The sequence below is a fragment of the Bombina bombina genome, chromosome 1, assembly GCF_027579735.1.
Source record: "Bombina bombina isolate aBomBom1 chromosome 1, aBomBom1.pri, whole genome shotgun sequence".
NCBI classification, from domain to species: domain Eukaryota; kingdom Metazoa; phylum Chordata; class Amphibia; order Anura; family Bombinatoridae; genus Bombina; species Bombina bombina.
The window spans coordinates 1,008,576,157-1,008,598,054 of record NC_069499.1 but is presented as its reverse complement, the minus strand read 5'-3'; the positions used below and the strand labels follow the sequence as shown (position 1 = coordinate 1,008,598,054).

At 37.7% G+C, this 21,898-nt stretch overlaps 1 protein-coding gene across 1 annotated transcript; it reads right to left on the bottom strand.

Annotated features, from left to right (window-relative positions):
- Positions 1-9,734: 9,734 nt before the first annotated feature.
- Positions 9,735-10,748, bottom strand: LOC128662463 (beta-2 adrenergic receptor-like). The gene has a single exon (XM_053716254.1). The coding sequence runs from the start codon at positions 10,746-10,748 to the stop codon at positions 9,735-9,737; it is 1,014 nt and encodes a 337-aa protein (XP_053572229.1).
- Between the last annotated feature and the right edge of the window lie 11,150 nt (positions 10,749-21,898).

Genomic DNA, 21,898 nt, shown 5'->3' with positions numbered 1-21,898 from the left:
AGGCGGTGCGTGAAATGTTGTAGGAAAATATACGCAGATGAAAATGTTCACGCTTCAGGAAGACATATTGGCTTGGAATGCCTATTCAAAAAGCAAGTGAGAATACAAACACGCTTGTATTGTCGCTGCAAATCTTCCTCACCTAATTGCTGGTGAGAACCATTGTAAGCAATACAGGAAATGGTGCCAGACCGTAGTGCAGAGAAAAAAATACTTCTATATGCATAATACATCAGTTTGTTTTGGGTCCAAATAAAGATGTAATCTTTTTATGTGTTCTAGGCACACAAATAACCCTTTAAATTAAAGGGACACTGAACCCAATTTTTTTTCTTTCATGATTCAGATAGAGCATGCAATTTTAAGCAACTTTCTAATTTACTTCTATTATCAATTTTTCTTTATTCTCTTGCTATCTTTATTTGAAAAAAAGGCATCTAAGCTTTTTTTGTTCAGAACTCTGAACATCACTTTTTTATTTGTGCATGAATTTATCCATCAATTAGCAAGGGCAACCCAGGTTGTTCACAAAAAATGGGCCGGCATCTAAACTTACATTCTTGCATTTCAAATAAAGATACCAAGAGAATGACGAAAATTTGCTAATAGAAGTAAATTAGAAAGTTGCTCAAAATTTCATGCTCTATCTGAATCACAAAATAAACAATTTGGGTTCAGTGTCCCTTTAAGTTACAGAAAAAAATACTGAAAATTAGAAAATGTTTTTAATAAAAACACCCATGAAAGAAAACCATCAGAAAATAAAAGCACTCCAATTGTTCTGCTTGCTTTTTTCAATCAGTGCTTGAAAAGTCAACACCATTCGTGCTTATATTGGCAGCATTTCTATATTGAATATGTGCCAAAATACAATGTATTTAGTGCAAACCTGCTTGAAAATACGCAGAATCTTTTTTAATAGAGGCCTATAAATGAGCTCAGTTTTCATTTGAATAAAGTCAATTCTTCTTTGGTTTAAACTTTAAAAGTCACCTTGAGCAAAATATTGTATTTAAACTCTAATATGCTGTAAGTTTGAAATCATTATTGACCAAAATATCAAACCAAAAATTAACAGCTTGATTGTGGCAGTAATAATTGAAATACGATAATAAAAACAAAGTCAGATGAAAAATGAGGCAGAGAAAATAGTCTGTAAATGATTTAATTAGGACCTGACAAACTTGCTAAACATTTCTGAACCAACACAAACATTTACGAGACTAATATATATAACTAAGATTTAACCCTTAACCCATAACGTGATTTAATATTTCAATTGCAAGTAACGCACACAACTGATCTAATCACATAAATCAGTGTGATACACAAAACATGTGTGAACCCCTTTATTGCCAGTAACATACACACAAGAGTGGTTTAACCTACCTGCCAGTAAGGTAGTAATAAATAATCCTCCAGATTGCCAGTAACAGACACATTACAGCAATTTTTAGTGATTGAACGTCTTAATTGCTCCTAACACAATTAACAGAGACTTAACCCAGTGGTTGCCATCAATGTCTTCATTTCAATCTTCAGACCTGACCAGTTCTTACTTACCAGATCGAGTGTCCATAAACTGGAACTTGGTATGCTGACTTCTGCTGTCATATAAAAGGGAGAGGGAACAAAGAGTTAATATTGAACCTGGCTGTTGTGTGTCCACTGCAGGAGGAACCTTCTCTGGTACACACATTCCCCTTTTAAGGACCATATAAGTTCCTAGAACCTATTTTGTAGGTTACATAATAACCTGGTGCCTTGTATTTAAAGGGACAGCAAACGTTGGGTAAAATTTTATATAATTCTGCAGAATTGCATTTGTAAAGCGTGTGGTAACAACAATTATCTCCAATAAAATCTATGGATATGTTTTATGTTACTCCAGTTTACAGCAATAGAGACTAGTGGCCTATTTAAGAATGTGCGAGCGGACATGATCTGCATTTATCATTGCACCAGCAGTTCTTGTGAACTGCTGGTGCAATGCCGCCCCCTGCAGATTCGCGGCCAATTGGCCGCTAACAGGGGGTGTCAATCAGCCGATCGTATTGGATCGGTTGATTTCTGGCGATGTCTGTCCGCCGCCTCAGAGCAGGCGGACAGGTTATGGAGCAGCTGTCTTAATAACTTCTGATTCTGGTGAGCCTGAAGGCTCACCAGAAACACGGGGCATCAAGCTCCATACTTTATATTTCTGTAGTTGCCCTAGCAGAAGAGGTTAGATAAGAGAAATCTAGGTTTCAAAATGTCAGTACCCATTACCCAATACAAACTCAGGTGAATTGGAAAGTCCACAATTTCAGAGTTAAACTACATAAAAGGAGGTTCAAGTGAATTATAAAAGTATGTTACAAAGTTATTTCCCCAAATGTGTTTTTAATAGCGACAAGCCTCCAAAAGCTAAAAAAAAGCACCATAGTTTTCAATGTAGTCACAGCTGTTTAAATCCATGTTTACATACAAAAATAATGCAATAACTATACTATGACATTTTCCAACTGGCATTTCATATAAAAGTCCTTCATTGTTGGAAAACATGCCATGAGTGCATTGCAAACTGGTCAAAATGTTTTTCTGGGTAGGTAAGCACCATCCCAAGGACCAGGCACCTAAATCTAAGTGTGCCACCGCTATTAAACAGAGTACAACCACAATTTCTGAAAACTCCTTGTAATGGTCTGAGTAATCACCTTGTATGACACTTGTGGCAGCTGGGGTTTGTAAAAGGAGAATATCTACAATAAAACTTCTGTATCACATTATGTTATAACTGGATAACTGGTGTAATTAAAAGTTATAGGAAACCTGAGTGCCCTGTAAAAAAGGGACACACTGTTTTACCACATACTCCCTTCAAATCTTCTTGGAAGTTTTTCCCTAACAAATGGCACACTAAGCAGGTCTGGTTTTACTTGTGTGGTACCTGCTGCTAAATAGCAGATTTTCCATACCTGTTGGGGATGTTATTGGACCTGCTTGCTGCAATACGCACTACTGTATACTCAGAACTCCTAGTTCAAAGAAGAAGGGAGTAAGTATATTTTGACAAAAATGTGGTTTGGGCCAATAAACATTTTAGAAATTATATTAACTGAAAAAATATAAACTTCTGTATAAAAAAATGTGAACTTACTACTAAAAATATATATATATATGTTGATTTTAGTAAGATGCTTCACTATAACATTATACAGCCCCTGTAATGTACATATGTAGCTTCATGCTGAATTGCAGTCCATTTGAAACTTCTATAAAACACATTCATGGTTCAGGCACAAATATTAAACAATCTGAGAAAGTTCAAGGCCAGAAAAAAACAATAAAGAGCTTTAGTGAGAGCCTTGGGCCTTATGTTGGACAACTCTATTGTTACACTATCCGTAACCCCTGGTAAACAGCAAAGCAATAGAGGCAATGACGTCACTATATGTTTTTTTTTGTGAAAAACTGCCTTGTGAGTGAATAGTAGATGGGATCAGATAGTTGTAACATATCTGTTACCTAGAGGTCTGGCATTGGCATAAACAGAAGCTGGAGACTGAGAACAAAGCCTAAATCAGACAAGAGTTCCTGAATGAAGATGTTAAGTCTTATAGTAACACATGGTTAAACAGCAATCCAGATGAACAGCAATCCGGATTAAAAGCAATCCAAATTAACAGCATGTTAGAAAAGGTCTGACTTGTTTCGATCCCCAGACTGTAATCATAGACCTTGTATTAAATAAATGCTGCAGATACTGGTGGATTTTTGAAGACATAAACATTGAACTGTATTGTTTAAGTCTCTTTAGCTTGTACAAACTACTTATACAGAATCCCAGGACATTTTAGCGCTAGCCATCTTTAAGCACTTTATTAACCACGTATTGCCCCACGGAAAGACACAACTTGATTTATTAAGAATAAAATCTGTAATTTGAAAATAAGCTCTTGTGTGGTATACTAAATACAGTAAAGGCCAAATGATCAGACACAAGTGATCTGACAGGCAGCTAAGACACCCCTTCTGAATATTTATATAGGTATAGCAACACAACTTAGGGTATAAGTTCAGAGTGACGTTATATTTATGGAACGCTGCATGTGTCATCATCTCCCTTACGCGCCTAAATACATCCCATGATGCTGTAGAACATGTCTTAGTGAATTTCAGAATGACCTTTTCCGTCCTTCTAGTCCACATTTATTCTCCCCATTTTTTTAATGTGTTTTTTTCCACTCTATTGTCACAAAAACATGGAAACAGCTATTTAAATCTTAGACCTTATTTTACCTATCCTATATATGTTAATTTATCTTTTCTATTGTCAAACTCCACTCCAGTAATAGGCTGGAAATTTTCCATATAAAAATGATACAACTTTCAGCATATGAAACACATTAATGCAACACAAGTATTTCTTTAAACATAGAGAGCCAGGTTAAAAGTAGAGTGGTATTTTGCGTTTTCGCTATAGCAAAAACTCAGCTAGAAATAAGATATTTGTTCTTGTCAGGTTGTGCTGGTATAACAAGTTGAAAGTAAACTTTTCTTTGCTCTAGAGGTAAAACGACTAGTGCAAAAATCCGAACTTTGAATATCGCCTGTGTGTTCGCGTATTCCCCCATGGAAGTCAATGGAGAAATAAAAGTGAAAAAAGACCTAACACCCCACTCTCGCGCAAACACCATAACATTTTCTCATTAGCACTAACCCGACATGAAAATATGAATATTTCATATTTCAATGTTTTTTACGTAACCAAATATGTTCTATTTATTCATAAATGCATAGTTCTACATATATTTATATCTATATCTATATATATATATATATATATATAGATGATTATATATAGGTATATATATATATATATATATATATATATATATATATATATATATATATATATATATATATATATACACAGATGTATATATAGGAATATCTATTTAGAAATACTTAAAACATATTCTGCTATGTACAGAACACAGGAATGTAAAATATTTGCAGTAAACACATAGTTAAAAATTTAAATAAATATGAATATTGCATACATACTTAATGGCAATATGTATACATATATATGTATGTGTTTATATGTGTACATATGTCTATAAATACATATATACACATATAAATACATTAATACATATGTACACATATATAGACACACACACACACATATATATATATATATATATATATATATATATATATATATATATATATATATATACATACATATATACATACCCATCATTAGACATGTATATGTATGTATCTCAATGTTAAAGCCCTTTGGCGCTCAACTACTAACATCAGTGCAATTTAAACGGAGCGCAAACTATGATGAAATTGTTTGCATGCCACTTGTAATCTAGGTCAGAGTCTATTGTAAATGGTGGATGTTTTTTAATCATTTATAGCTACAAAGAAATGTAATTAGTGTTACATCATTTTGTAAAATGTACTGTAAAAAAATATAATAAACAGTATCATTCACACGGTTGTATCCCTAAATTAACAATTGCAGACATTTAGAAAAATGCAACATCAGTCAGTTTAATATAAATATTTATTTTACAGCAAAACAAACACAATATCCATCATAATAGTATAGTATTGTACAGCAAAAATATTCACAAATTCCATTCTAATAAATGGACATAATATAAATATATACAGAGATAAATACTGAAGGTATAAAACTATGGTCCAAGATTGCAGTGTGAGCAAAACAGCAATTTGTATATATTTGAGAAGGAGAGAAAAAGAAAAACAGAGAAGCAGAGAGAGAGACAGTGAGAGAGAGGAAAGGAAAGAGAGACATGGAAAGGAGGGAATGAGAGGTTGAGGGGGGAAGAGAGAGATGACAGAGAAAGGGTTAGAAGAGACAAATCTATATGAGCCTAAAAACATAAGAGAGAGGCATAAAGATAAGACCATTTGATAGGCAAACACATTGGTTATATTCTAAATTGTGAGATTTTGCATTTCTTTGATTTGCCCCATCATGCCCAAACTTCAACCAGGAAAAGCCCATGCTGACACATAATGCCCAAACTCCCCCCAGGAAAGCCAATGCTGACACATAATGCCCAAACCCCACCCAGGAAAGCCCATGCTGACACATAATGCCCAAACCCCACCCAGGAAAGCTCACTCTGACACATAATGCCCAAACTCCGCCCAGGAAAGCCCATGCTGACACATAATGCCCAAACTCCGCCCAGGAAAGCACATGCTGACACATAATGCCCAAACTCCACCCAGGAAAGCCCATGCTGACACATAATGCCCAAACCCCACCCAGGAAAGCCCATGCTGACACATAATGCCCAAACTCCACCCAGGAAAGCCCATGCTGACACATAATGTCCAAACCCCACCCAGGAAAGCCCATGCTGACACATAATGCCCAAACCCCACCCAGGAAAGCCCATGCTGACACATAATGCCCAAACTCCACCCATGAAAGCCCATGCTGACGCATAATGCCCAAACCCCACCCAGGAAAGCCCATGCTGACACATAATGCCCAAACTCCACCCATGAAAGCCCATGCTGACGCATAATGCCCAAACTCCACCCAGGAAAGCCCATGCTGATACATAATGCCCAAACCCCACCCAGGAAAGCCCATGCTGACACATAATGCCCAAACCCCACCCAGGAAAGCTCACTCTGGCACAAAATGCCCAAACCCCACCCAGGAAAGCTCACTCTGACACATAATGCCCAAACCCCACCCAGGAAAGCCCACTGTGACAAATAAAGCCCAAGCTCTGCCCAGGAATTCTCACACGCACCTATTATGCCCAAACTTAAAAAAAAAAGTGCACTTGCACTTTCTATAGGACAAATGCTGGGAGCTATCTAATTGTGCCATATGTTTTACTGATGTGTCAAATACACCATGCAAGTACACAAAGAAAATTATAAATATGATAGGAGGAATTATAAGGAGCAATATTAGTTTTTATAGCAGGAAGTTTATAGAGCAGACATAAAAAAGAGAGATAAAGAACAACATGAGAAGTAAAAAAAAAAAAAAGGGAATTAAATTGAACTAGGGGTTCTTGGGGGTAATTATATTGAACACACAGAACTACAAAGAAGGATTTATGGGGAAATAAGTGGATCTGTACGTTGGAGTTATAGACAACAATAGGAGATAGGAACATGTTAAAATTGAGGAATGCCAAATTTTAATTCAAAGTTGTTATACAAAGAAATAAGAAAAGTTACAAATTCTGAATACAGCAATAAAGGAATATTTATAAATGAGTAAAGGGAAGAACAGGAGGAGTTAAATACAAGATTAATTGGTCATTAATTAGGTCTGCATGCATCAATAACGACAGAATATACCAACACTCTTAAAACCAGACAGACCTTCTACTTTCTGCTATAAATGCTACTTAATAAGAGTAGAGCAGCTAGGGTTATACATAGGCACATACAGTATGTGCATAGAAAAAACAGCCATGGCAGAGTAGGCACTTTCATACCTGTCTCGTTGTCTTAAACTCACATTAAAAACACAGTGATTGGAAAAGCATTATGAAAGACATTTATTTCCCTGTAAATAAGCTGTTTCTCAAGAAAGGGGGATTTGTGAAAATGAAGAACAGACGTCGTTTTCCATAACACAGGGACAGATGGGAGATCCAGTTTGTATGAAACACTATAAAGAGTTATATTAGTCTATGGGGAAGGGTAAAGCAAAAGCTAGAGTGGATCTTTAAATAAAGCAAATTAATCTGAAAAATGCTACAACTGTTTACAACAGAGTTATTATATATGGTTAAAAGTTATAAGATACATAAACCTAGCTTAGTTGTGAAGCCAGAATATTTTGGACAACATACAATATACATCTTACATTTGAGCTCCTGTTTGTTTATATACAAAGCACTGTGTACTCATCAGCCTGATTGAGATCAATGCTGATTACTCAATGGGTAAGGTTGTTCCATCATCCCCTAGCTCTCTATGGAGACATTATATTCTAACAATGATGGCAAAAAACAGATCAGCAACCAGGCAGCATTTCTATACAGTTTCAGCTCCTGAGCTCTCAAGAACAGATTGATGCAATATACAGTAAGGAGAAATTGCTTCACTAGAAAGCTAGTTATTTTGTGTCAGTTCTCAGTTATGTTTTGCTGTTGATAGCTTATCTTGTTCTAAATCATTAAGTCCTACATTGCAGGTACCATTAAGATTTAATCATTTTTCCCCCAAAAAAATATATAAAGCCTTTTCCCAATATCCTTTCATTCAAGTTCTTTCTATACTATACCAGAGAAATAATTTGTAGTTGGTTAACAATGAAGGAGTTAACAGCCAAGGGGGAAATAAAAACACAAATCCCAGCCACTGTCTTACAGTAAAGTGATGTTTCTAGATGCCCTCAGGAAGGAGATAGTCAATATCAGCCTCTCTTCTGCCGTATGACCACCAGGCACTAATTCTAGGAAGTATAGTTCTACAATAAGAGCTTTATATTTTAAATGTATAGTTAAAGGGACAGTATACACTCATTTTCATATAACTGCATGTAATAGACACTACTATAAAGAATAAGATGCACAGATACTGATATAAAAATCCAGTATAAAACTGTTTAAAAACTTACTCCCCCAGTTTAGCTCTGTTGAAAAGGTAGCTGGAAAGCCCACTGCAAGTGGAAAATAAGACACTCCCCCCCCCCCCACCCCGCTTCTTTTGCTTATGAAAAGACCCTTTACACAAACAGGAGCAAGCTGGAGTAGGTATTCATCAGTATTCACATAAAACTTTGGGGCTTGGTTAGGAGTCTGAAAATCAGAGCAATGTTATTTAAAAATAAGCAAAACTATACATTTAAAAAAACAAACAAACAGTATAGACTTTATAAATAGATTATCTACAAAACATTTATGCAAAGAAAAAATGAGTGTATAATGTCCCTTTAAAAAAAAATCCATTATAGAATGGCTTACTGAGTCTGTAAAGGTTCACAAACTGCAAAAATTATGAGAGTAATGCAAGGTCAACACAAGAATTAGGGGACCATATTTTAGACTCTTCACCTTAAAGGACCAGTAAATACAGAAGATTTGCATGATCAATAAATGCATAAGAAGACAATGCAATAGCACTTAGTCTGAACTTGAAATGAGTAGTAGATTTTTGTTAAATAAATTGCAAAGTTATGTCTATTTCCTCTCCCCCTGTATCATGTGACAGCCATCGGCCAATCACAAATGCATATACGTATATGCTGGGAATTCTTGCACATGCTCAGTATAAGTTGGTGACACAAAAACTGTAAATATAAAAAGAATGTGCACATTTTGTTAATTGAAGTAAATTGGAAAGTTGCTTAAAATTGCCTGCTGTATCTGAATCATGAAGTTTAATTTCAACTTGAGTGTCCCTTTAAGTGTCTTGGAATCTTTAAGTTTTAGGAGGAAAAACAATCATGCTATTGCAGGATTTAGAAATCTGATGTACTGGACCAGGCTAAGAACTGCAGTCAAATTTCAACAAATCAGGAACATGTAAACATAATTTGATCACATCCTAACATAAATAAAATGTTGTTAGAATTTATATATTACATATATATGGACATAGTTCAGCACTATGGCTGAATCATCTTATGTGTATTGTCAATTAGTGAATCAGGAAAGTGCATAAATCCCATTCCTGAAAATTACTAGAAAGTTGTATTATAGATTTATCATACTGTGAAATCAGGCAGTTTCTGGACGAAATATCTCCTTGAGAACAGCCACACATTGGGAAGAACTGTCCTCTTTAGGAGGAAATGTGGGTCTCTGCTGCTGGCTTGGAGACTTTAACACCCTTTTGCTGAACAGCTCTCGAACACCTTGTCTGAATCGTATATCCCTGGCACTGTAAATGATCACATTCCAACAACTGTTGGAAGTCAGGATCCAAAACGCATAAAAGGAAAACTCACACCAGCTATAACCAAGGACATTGCCCACTACAAACACTGCAATGGGGCCAAAGGAAGCAGAGAAGGCAAATGTGAGGATTCCAATTGTTTTGGCTGCAGTGATGTCCGAAAATGACACTTTGCTACAGGTGCTCTGAGCATCCATCTCCAGCTGTTTCCTCAACTTACAGTACTGCCTAATTGCTGCAAATGTAATGAAATTGATGATAAAGGTGCTACCCAAGAGGGAAAAGTCAAAGACTGGAAAGAGGAGCATGATGTTCCATCTGGAGCCCTGGGGCTGATTACTGGTGAAAGCATAGTTGCACATTTTGCTGCAGAAATTGTATTCCAGTGTTATGTCCCTACTGAAAAGCAAGGGCATCATGGCTAATAAAAAGCTGATAAACCAGGATATGATAATGAGATATCCAGTTCTCTTCCTGGTAATCACCACCTTCTTATGAAGAGGTCTTAGCACAGCAATGCTCCTTTCTACTGACAGCAAAAAAATAGTGGAAATAGAGACAAAAGTGCAGCCAGCAAAGAGGGGTCCCATGATGAAGCAGGGGATAATAGAGATGAGATCTGAAGGAGTTTCTTCTCCATAGTTTTCTAGCCCATAGACAATATGTCTGGCTTCCCTGTACACAGAGTAAGGCACCACCAGAAGTCCTACAGGCAAGTCTGCCAGCGCTAAAGAAGTTTTCAAAAAGCCCTGGGATGTCCTATGCTGTTTGGTCCTCAGAAAGACAAGGAGGCTCACAACATTTCCTAGTGTGATGGTTACAATAAGAAGCACCATTATAGAGATTTTCAAGGTGTTACTTAAAAGTGCAGGATTGCAGAAACTGCTATTCCACGTGGATGTATAATTTTCCAGCATTGAAGAATCAAATCAAGCGTTGCTCAATGTGCAGAATACATCTTATAGTGTCCGTTTGTCCGATGCCCCTATAGATGTTTAGAGACAAAGAGCAGGGTGAATTTCCTAGAAACATCTTTCTGCTTCAGATGTACATGGCAGGCAGAGCATCCAAACACAGGTAAATATTTTCAGCACAGAGCAAACAGTGGCGTTTGTGAGTCGAACTGAAAGCAATATAAACACTACACACAAGATAAGAGGTTTATGGAGACGTACACTGCAATCACCATTTCAAGAGCATTATTAGCTTGGTTACTTCCCATAGAACAAGGGCACTGTGGAGTGTTTGCTTTTGCACTGAAAATTAAGCCAAAGAATAGTGTTTAAACACAGAGAACTCACCAGCTAAAGATGTGAAGAGCTGTAAATCAGATCCAAGAAATCAGTATAAGAGGAAGATACAGTGCAGGAGAGATCTTATGTCAAAATTGCAATAAAAGCCTCAGGAAAAATTAATAATTATAAGATATTTCTCTGTCTACCTCTCATCCTCTATTCAGACTTGTTATTCTTTATTCATTAATGTCCTCTGTTGCACTACTTTTCAGCATAGCTCCTCATCCTTCTGTTTCTCTCTCTTTTGTCTTTAACCCTTTGATTTTTTTTTCTCTCTCTCCCTCTGGTTTTCTTTCTCCACCCACTGTTTTTTCTCTCCCTCTCTATTTAGTTTTCATATTAGTTTCCCTCCCTCTGGTTTCTCTCAACTCAATATTTCTGCCATCCCTTTCTAATTTTCTATCCTGCATTACTCTTTATGGTTTTCTTCCACTTTTATCCCTCTAATCCAGATTTCTCTTTATCTCTCCCCCCCTCCCCTTCATTTTCTTCTCACCCCTTCTATGGTGTAATCTTTCTCTCACTCTTCGTTATTGCTGTTTCTCTCCTCTTAGTTTTAATCTCTCATCTCTTTTCTCCCTCTGCCTTATTTACTTTCCCCTCTCTCAGTTTTCCCTTCTTTCTCTCAGTTGTTTTCCCTTCTCTCTCTAAGATCTCAGCTTTTCATTCTCTCTCAGATCTCAGCTTTTCATTCTCTCTCAGATCTCAGCTTTTCCTTCTCTCTCTTAGCTCTCGGCTTTTTCCTTCTCTCGCTTAGATCTCAGGTTTTCCTTCTCTTTCTCTCAGATCTCAGCTTTTTCCTTCTCTCTCTTAGATCTCAGCTTTGCCTTCTCTCTCTCAGTTTTCCTTTCTCTTACTCAGATCTGTTTTCCCTCCTCTCTCTCAGCTCTGTTTTCCCTCCTCTCTCTCAGCTCTGTTTTTCCTCCTCTCAGCTCTGTTTTTCCTCCTCTCTATCAGTTTCCCCTTCTGTTGTTTTCTCTCACTCAGTTATCAGTTTTCCCTTCTCTCTCAGATATCAGTTTTTACTTTCTCTCTCTCAGCTCTGTTTTCTCTCACTCAGTTCTCAGTTTTTCCCTTCTCTCTCTCAGCTCTGTTCTCTATCATTTAGATCAGTTTTTACCTTCTCTCTCTGAGCTGACTGTTTTCCCTTCTCTCTCAGATATCAGTTTTTACCTTCTCTCTCTGAGCTGACTGTTTTCCCTTCTCTCTCAGATATCAGTTTTTACCTTCTCTCTCTGAGCTGACTGTTTTCCCTTCTCTCTCAGATATCAGTTTTTACCTTCTCTCTCTGAGCTGACTGTTTTCCCTTCTCTCTCAGATATCAGTTTTTACCTTCTCTCTCTCAGCTCTGTTCTCTATCATTTAGATCAGTTTTTACCTTCTCTCTCTGAGCTGACTGTTTTCCCTTCTCTCACTCATGTCTCAGTTTTTCCACCTCTTTCTTTGGTCTTCTCTGCTATCTTTGCTTCTCTATAATTTTCTGTTACCTCTTCTTACTCCCCTAACTACATTTTCTCTCTCTCTCTCTGCCCCCTATGATTTCTGTATATTCTCAGGTTTACCCTTTCTCTCTTGTTATAAATTCTCCCCTTCCTTGGGTTTCTGTTTGCTCCTCTCAATCAGTTTTCCATTTTTTTCTTTCTAATTCCTATATTTTGCCCCTCTCTCACATTTATTCGCTCTAATCTCCTGCTATTTCTCTCTCTTTCCTTCATTCTTTTTTTTTAACATTTTTACATAAACACACACTATTATCTCCCAGCATCCTATTCATTTGTCACAATGCTTATTTTGGTAAACTTTATAACAGATAGAATTATTAAAATATTTTCTTTTAATTTCTTTCATTTCCTTACTCTTATTGTTTTGGTTTCTTCATAACCTTTTTCCTCTCTTCATTACTATTTTTCTCTTCCTCTCTCTTCTCTGCCTTTATCCTATTTCTCTTAGTATTAATCACTCGTTCCTTCTCTTTTTCGGTTCCTTTAAACACTGTACAAAGAATCACACTTTGTCTTTGTATGATACATGCAGAAAGATTCCAGTTTACATGCATGTTTGGTTTTACCACCACTGTTAGAAGCACACATACACATTTACATTTATTTTCAAGCCAGGTTAGCTAGCAAATTCTGGCATTATGGTAAGTACAGTATATGTTTGGTAGCAGTGGGCTAACTTACACCAATCATAATATACTGAAAACAATTACGGCTAGATTTAGAGTTCGGCGGTAGCCGTCAAAACCAGCGTTAGAGGCTCCTAACGCTGGTTTTGGGCTACCGCTGGTATTTAGAGTCAGTGATTAAAGGGTCTAACGCTCACTTTACAGCCGCGACTTTTCCATACCGCAGATCCCCCTACGCCATTTGCGTAGCCTATCTTTTCAATGGGATCTTCCTAACGCCGGTATTTAGAGTCGTTTCTGCAGTGAGCGTTAGAGCTCTAACGACAAGATTCCAGCCGCCTGAAAATAGCAGGAGTTAAGAGCTTTCTGGCTAACGCCGGTTTATAAAGCTCTTAACTACTGTACCCTAAAGTACACTAACACCCATAAACTACCTATGTACCCCTAAACCGAGGTCCCCCCACATCGCCGCCACTCGATTAAAAATTTTAACCCCTAATCTGCCGACCGCCACCTACGTTATACTTATGTACCCCTAATCTGCTGCCCCTAACACCGCCGACCCCTGTATTATATCTATTAACCCCTAACTTGCCCCCCACAACGTCGCCGCAAGCTACTTAAAATAATTAACCCCTAATCTTCCGACCGCAAATCGCCGCCACCTACGTTATTCCTATGTACCCCTAATCTGCTACCCCTAACATCGCCGACCCCTATGTTATATTTATTAACCCCTAATCTGCCCCCCACAACGTCGCCGACACCTACCTACACTTATTAACCCCTAATCTGCCGAGCGGACCTGAGCGCTACTATAATAAAGTTATTAACCCCTAATCCGCCTCACTAACCCTATCATAAATAGTATTAACCCCTAATCTGCCCTCCCTAACATCGCCGACACCTACCTTCAATTATTAACCCCTAATCTTCCGATCGGAGCTCACCGCTATTCTAATAAATGTATTAACCCCTAAAGCTAAGTCTAACCCTAACACTAACACCCCCCTAAGTTAAATATAATTTTTATCTAACGAAATAAATTAACTCTTATTAAATAAATAATTCCTATTTAAAGCTAAATACTTACCTGTAAAATAAATCCTAATATAGCTACAATATAATTTATAATTATATTATAGCTATTTTAGGATTAATATTTATTTTACAGGCAACTTTGTAATTATTTTAACCAGGTACAATAGCTATTAAATAGTTAAGAACTATTTAATAGTTACCTAGTTAAAATAATAACAAATTTACCTGTAAAATAAATCCTAACCTAAGATATAATTAAACCTAACACTACCCTATCAATAAAATAATTAAATAAACTACCTACAATTACCTACAATTAACCTAACACTACACTATCAATAAATTAATTAAACACAATTGCTACAAATAAATAAAATTAAATAAACTATCTAAAGTACAAAAAATAAAAAAGAACTAAGTTACAGAAAATAATAAAATATTTACAAAGATAAGAAAAATATTACAACAATTTTAAACTAATTACACCTACTCTAAGCCCCCTAATAAAATAACAAAGCCCCCCAAAATAAAAAATTCCCTACCCTATTCTAAAATACAAATATTACAAGCTCTTTTACCTTACCAGCCCTGAACAGGGCCCTTTGCGGGGCATGCCCCAAGAATTTCAGCTCTTTTGCCTGTAAAAAAAAACATACAATACCCCCCCCCAACATTACAACCCACCACCCACATACCCCTAATCTAACCCAAACCCCCCTTAAATAAACCTAACACTACCCCCCTGATGATCTTCCTACCTTGTCTTCACCATGCCAGGTTCACCGATCCGTCCTGGCTCCAAGATCTTCATCCAACCCAAGCGGGGGCTAGACATCCACTGAAGAAGTCCAGAAGAGGGTCCAAAGTCTTCCTCCTATCCGGCAAGAAGAGGACATCCGGACCGGCAAACATCTTCTCCAAGCGGCATCTTCTATCTTCTTCCATCCGATGACGACCGGCTCCATCTTGAAGACCTCCAGCGCGGATCCATCCTCTTCTTCCGACGACTAGACGACGAATGACGGTTCCTTTAAGGGACGTCATCCAAGATGGCGTCCCTCGAATTCCGATTGGCTGATAGGATTCTATCAGCCAATCGGAATTAAGGTAGGAATTTTCTGATTGGCTGATGGAATCAGCCAATCAGAATATAGTTCAATCCGATTGGCTGATCCAATCAGCCAATCAGATTGAGCTCGCATTCTATTGGCTGTTCCGATCAGCCAATAGAATGCGAGCTCAATCTGATTGGCTGATTGGATCAGCCAATCGGATTGAACTATATTCTGATTGGCTGATTCCATCAGCCAATCAGAAAATTCCTACCTTAATTCCGATTGGCTGATAGAATCCTATCAGCCAATCGGAATTCGAGGGACGCCATCTTGGATGACGTCCCTTAAAGGAACCGTCATTCGTCGTCTAGTCGTCGGAAGAAGAGGATGGATCCGCGCTGGAGGTCTTCAAGATGGAGCCGGTCGTCATCGGATGGAAGAAGATAGAAGATGCCGCTTGGAGAAGATGTTTGCCGGTCCGGATGTCCTCTTCTTGCCGGATAGGAGGAAGACTTTGGACCCTCTTCTGGACTTCTTCAGTGGATGTCTAGCCCCCGCTTGGGTTGGATGAAGATCTTGGAGCCAGGACGGATCGGTGAACCTGGCATGGTGAAGACAAGGTAGGAAGATCATCAGGGGGGTAGTGTTAGGTTTATTTAAGGGGGGTTTGGGTTAGATTAGGGGTATGTGGGTGGTGGGTTGTAATGTTGGGGGGGGGGGTATTGTATGTTTTTTTTTACAGGCAAAAGAGCTGAAATTCTTGGGGCATGCCCCGCAAAGGGCCCTGTTCAGGGCTGGTAAGGTAAAAGAGCTTGTAATATTTGTATTTTAGAATAGGGTAGTGAATTTTTTATTTTGGGGGGCTTTGTTATTTTATTAGGGGGCTTAGAGTAGGTGTAATTAGTTTAAAATTGTTGTAATATTTTTCTTATGTTTGTAAATATTTTATTATTTTCTGTAACTTAGTTCTTTTTTATTTTTTGTACTTTAGATAGTTTATTTAATTTTATTTATTTGTAGCAATTGTGTTTAATTAATTTATTGATAGTGTAGTGTTAGGTTAATTGTAGGTAATTGTAGGTAGTTTATTTAATTATTTTATTGATAGGGTAGTGTTAGGTTTAATTATATCTTAGGTTAGGATTTATTTTACAGGTAAATTTGTTATTATTTTAACTAGGTAACTATTAAATAGTTCTTAACTATTTAATAGCTATTGTACCTGGTTAAAATAATTACAAAGTTGCCTGTAAAATAAATATTAATCCTAAAATAGCTATAATATAATTATAATTTATATTGTAGCTATATTAGGATTTATTTTACAGGTAAGTATTTAGCTTTAAATAGGAATCATTTATTTAATAAGAGTTAATTTATTTCGTTAGATAAAAATTATATTTAACTTAGGGGGGTGTTAGTGTTAGGGTTAGACTTAGCTTTAGGGGTTAATACATTTATTAGAATAGCGGTGAGCTCCGGTCGGCAGATTAGGGGTTAATAATTGAAGGTAGGTGTCGGCGATGTTAGGGAGGGCAGATTAGGGGTTAATACTATTTATGATAGGGTTAGTGAGGCGGATTAGGGGTTAATAACTTTATTATAGTAGCGCTCAGGTCCGCTCGGCAGATTAGGGGTTAATAAGTGTAGGCAGGTGTCGGCGACGTTGTGGGGGGCAGATTAGGGGTTAATAAATATAACATAGGGGTCGGCGATGTTAGGGCAGCAGATTAGGGGTACATAGGGATAACGTAGGTGGCGGCGGTTTACGGAGCGGCAGATTAGGGGTTAAAAGTGTAATGCAGGGGTCAGCGATAGCGGGGGGCGGCAGATTAGGAGTTAATAAGTGTAAGGTTAGGGGTGTTTAGACTCGGGGTACATGTTAGGGTGTTAGGTGCAGACGTAGGAAGTGTTTCCCCATAGGAAACAATGGGGCTGCGTTAGGAGCTGAACGCTGCTTTTTTGCAGGTGTTAGGTTTTTTTTCAGCTCAAACAGCCCCATTGTTTCCTATGGGAGAATCGTGCACGAGCACGTTTTTGAGGCCGGCCGCGTCCGTAAGCAACTCTGGTATCGAGAGTTGCATTTGCGGTAAAAATGCTCTACGCTCCTTTTTTGGAGCCTAACGCAGCATTTGTTTGAACTCTCGATACCAGAGTTAAATTTATGGTGCGGCCAGAAAAAAACCCGCGGAGCGTTAACAGCCCTTTTACCGCCGAACTCTAAATCTAGGCCTTAATATGCTTAGAAACTATATTTAGGGGCTTTAAGAATATGGTTTGGGTTATTAAAACATATATATATATATATATATATATATATATATATATATATATATATATATATATATATATATATATATATATATATAGTCTTCCATTTTGTCAGTCCCACTGATAAACATAGGGGTCTAATGGCCGTGTAATGGTATTGGCAGGTCTCTCCAGTACACTGTGGGACTCAGCTTCATCTTGCAGAAATGTTAAAAAGCTATCTGATAAGAAAATAAAAAATCGAATGACTTAAATAATGATGTTCCAGCGATGAGCAAAATTTGCTGACAGCAACATTAGCATCATACTGGGTTCCCTCAAGACATTAGTTATCCAATAAAAATATTCTGTTTTTATATTCTGTGCCTATGCCATCTGTAGTATAATGAAAGTATGCTATACATATGCTTTGTTCTTTTAGTATCCTTTGTTGAAAAACATACCAAGATAGGCTCAGGAGCAGCAGTGCACTACAGGGAGCTAGCTGCTGATGGTTGGCTGCACATATATGCCTCTTTTCATTGACTTGATGTGTTCAGCTAACTCCCAGTAGTGCATGTGCATTGTTGTTCCTTCAACAAATTATATCAAGAAAATGAAGCAAATTTGATAATATAATAAATTATTGTTTAAGATTGTAAATTAATTTATTTCATGAAGGTGAGAGTCTATGAGTCATCACTTGTGGGAATTCCCCTCCTAACCATTAAAAGGAGGCAAAAGACACCCCAACCTACCAGAGCTTTAAATCCCTCCCACTTTTGCTGAATTCTCAGTCAAGTAGAAACAGAAAAGCTGGAAAGATGAAGCAGGGCAAAAGAAGTACAAAAGTGGGGACTCTCACTATCATGAAATAAATTAATTTATCATGTAAGCATACATTTTGTTTTCTTTTATCAGGTGATGAGAGTCTATGGGGCCGATTTATCATTTGTCGGACAGACATGATCCGCTGTAGCGGATCATGTCTGCCTGACATCGCTGAATGCCGACATCATACTCTGTCGGCATTTAACATTGCACAAGCAGATCTGGAGACCAGCTTGTGTAATGCCGCCCCCTGTAGATTCGTGGCCAATCAGCCACTAGCAGGGGTTGTCAATCAACCTGATTGTATTCAATTGGGCAGATTGATGTCTGCAGAGGAGTCGTACGAGTTAAGAAGCAGCGGTCTTAAGACCGCTGCTTCTTATCTTGTGTTTCCGGCGAGCCTGAAGGCTCGTGTAGAAACAGGTGCATTAGGCACCATTCAGGCAATGGTAAATCCGCCCCTATGAGTCATCACATATTGGACTCTATACCCCAGCAGTGAAGTCCACAAGATAACTGTAAAATAGGAGGGGACAGACAGTTAAGGCAGAGACGTTACTGATCAAGCGCTTTGGCTTTAGCTTGTTTGGCATTTTCACCCAGTTGAAGTATACCATTGTCGATATGTTTTAACCTTATGGAATAAAAGTCAAGTTTTATGATTACATCAAGGCTCACGGATTCTACTTTGATTATTTGTCTTTTGCTGGTTTCCTGTGAACCTCACTGGAGCACAGCACACAGAACCCTGTTGGAGGCTTCTACCAAATCTGCCAGTGATTGGATTACATGGTCACGTGTATCGTGACGAGTCATACACTGCTTCTCAGCCTGTTACGAGGGAGGAGGAATTAGGACGTCCAGTTGTAACAGCACAGTTTTGTCCAGAGATTTTCACCTGCTTGCAAAGTTTTGGGAGGATGCCATGGCCCATGCAGACGTCTGACCTCCAGTTTAAATGTGTGAGTATGCCTGTATACGCACGCTAAAGGTAGCTGTAATACAGCCACAGAATTTACTCCACATACCAAGTGTATGAACAGACTATAACACTGATTAGTTATTGAATGTTTGACCTTTCACCATATGTTGAGTGGATGGGATAATCCACGGGAAGTTTTCTGTGACATTGTAATATTGCTGCACTTTATTATTAGGGCTCATGACGTTGTGTGCACAAATCTCTCTGTTTAATCAACAAATTGAGCCACAATCTAATACAATGACCCTATGGCTGACATAATTGGGCATCGAGGGGGTCTTAGCAAATCCTTATGTATTTTTGGAATGGTAGAAATGAACAGATATTTTGGGTGGTCAGTAATCAATATGGCTAACAGCAAAACTCTGTCTAATGCAACCTTGTATGCCCTAGTGGGATTTTTTTTGGCAAAATGGAGTATGTGTCAGTATCATTTAGTTGATTTAACAACTCTTCTCTGTAATATGAGTGGTCAAGGACAACAATGGCCCCGCCCTTGTCATCGGACCGTATGACTATTGATGTGTCATCACGTAGGCTTTGTAACACTTGCCATTCCTGGCCACTCATGTTAACATGATGTTTATCAATGGTATTACATCCCATATTAATTTCTCTGGCACATACAGTTTTGAACGTTCTAATTGCTGGGTGGGTATTGATGGGTTCAAATCTGGATTTGGACCTAAATTTAGAATGAGTGTATTTAGAGTCATATGTCTGGTACAAATCTCTGTCGCTGAAACCTAGTTAAATCTATCTGATTAGTAAAATCATCAATCTTAGGAGAGGGTACATAGTTTAAGCCTTTGTTTAAAAGAGAAATTTCTTGTTCATTCAGTACTCAACTACTGAGATTGATGATCACACTCTCAGCTATTATGTTTTTGTCTTTTCTTTGGTACCCCCCCCCCCCCCCCCCCATCGGATGTGATTTCTGTGTATTTGCCTACCTTCTTTTTTTAAAAGAAAGGTGGTTTATTCTGAGATCTGGTTTGTACCCTTCATTTCTTTCATGTAATTAGCAAGAGTCCATGAGCTAGTGACGTATGGGATATACATTCCTACCAGGAGGGGCAAAGTTTCCCAAACCTTAAAATGCCTATAAATACACCCCTCACCACACCCACAATTCAGTTTTACAAACTTTGCCTCCCATGGAGGTGGTGAAGTAAGTTTGTGCTAGATTCTACGTTGATATGCGCTTCGCAGCAGGCTGAAGCCCGGTTTTCCTCTCAGAGTGCAGTGAATGTCAGAGGGATGTGAAGAGAGTATTGCCTATTTGAATACAATGGTCTTCCTCTAGGGGATCTATTTCATAGGTTCTCTGTTATCGGTCGTAGAGATTTCTTCTCCTACCTCCCATTTCAGATCGACAATATACTCTTATATACCATTACCTCTACTGATTCTCATTTCAGTACTGGTTTGGCTATCTACTATATGTAGATGAATATCCTGGGGTAAGTAAGTCTTATTTTTTGTGACACTCTAAGCTATGGTTGGGCACTTTATATGTAAAGTTCTAAATATATGTGTTTAAACTTATATTTGCCATGATTCAGGATAATCAGTATTCCTTCATTCAGACTGTCAGTTTCATTATTTGGGATAATGCATATGTATAAATATTTTTTTCTTACCTTGAAAATTTTCAATTGACTTTTTTCCCTGCGGGCTGTTAGGAAAATGCTTCAATTTATTGCGTCATTCTTGGCGCAACCTTTTTTTGGCGCAAAATTTTGTCATTTCCGGCGCCGTAGTTGACGCCGGAAGTTTGTTCGTTGTTACGTCATTTTTTGACGCATGTGTGTTCAGATGTTTTTTTGCGCCAAAAAATGTGGGCGTCATTTTCGGCGTCAGAGGATGTGGCGTCATACTTGGCGCCAAAAAATATGGGCGTTGTACTTGGCGCCAATAATGTGGGCGTCATACTTGGCGCCAAAAATGTGGGCGTCATACTTGTTCCACTTTTTCTCACATTATTTAAGTCTCACTTTTTTGTTGCTTCTGGTTGCTAGAGGCTTGTTTGTTTTGCATTTTTTCCCATTCCTGAAACTGTCATTTAAGGAATTTAATAATTTTGCTTTATATGTTGTTTTTTTCTATTACATATTGCAAGATTTTTCGTATACTGTTCCTGTATCAAAACATGCTGAGGGATTCCTGTTGACTGAGATCAGTCCTATCAAAGCTAAGTTCATTTATTTTAAATGTTATGAATCTTTAGCTATGGTTTGTAATAAGTTATCATGATAAACTTTTACATGCAGAATCCATTAGTATTTATGCTTTATATATTGCTATTCTTTTTACATCTTATGTACAAGATATACTTAGAAAATTTATAAGAATATTTTTCTGATTCTATTTTAAAAGCTTTGTCTTCTAAAAAAGAAATTTT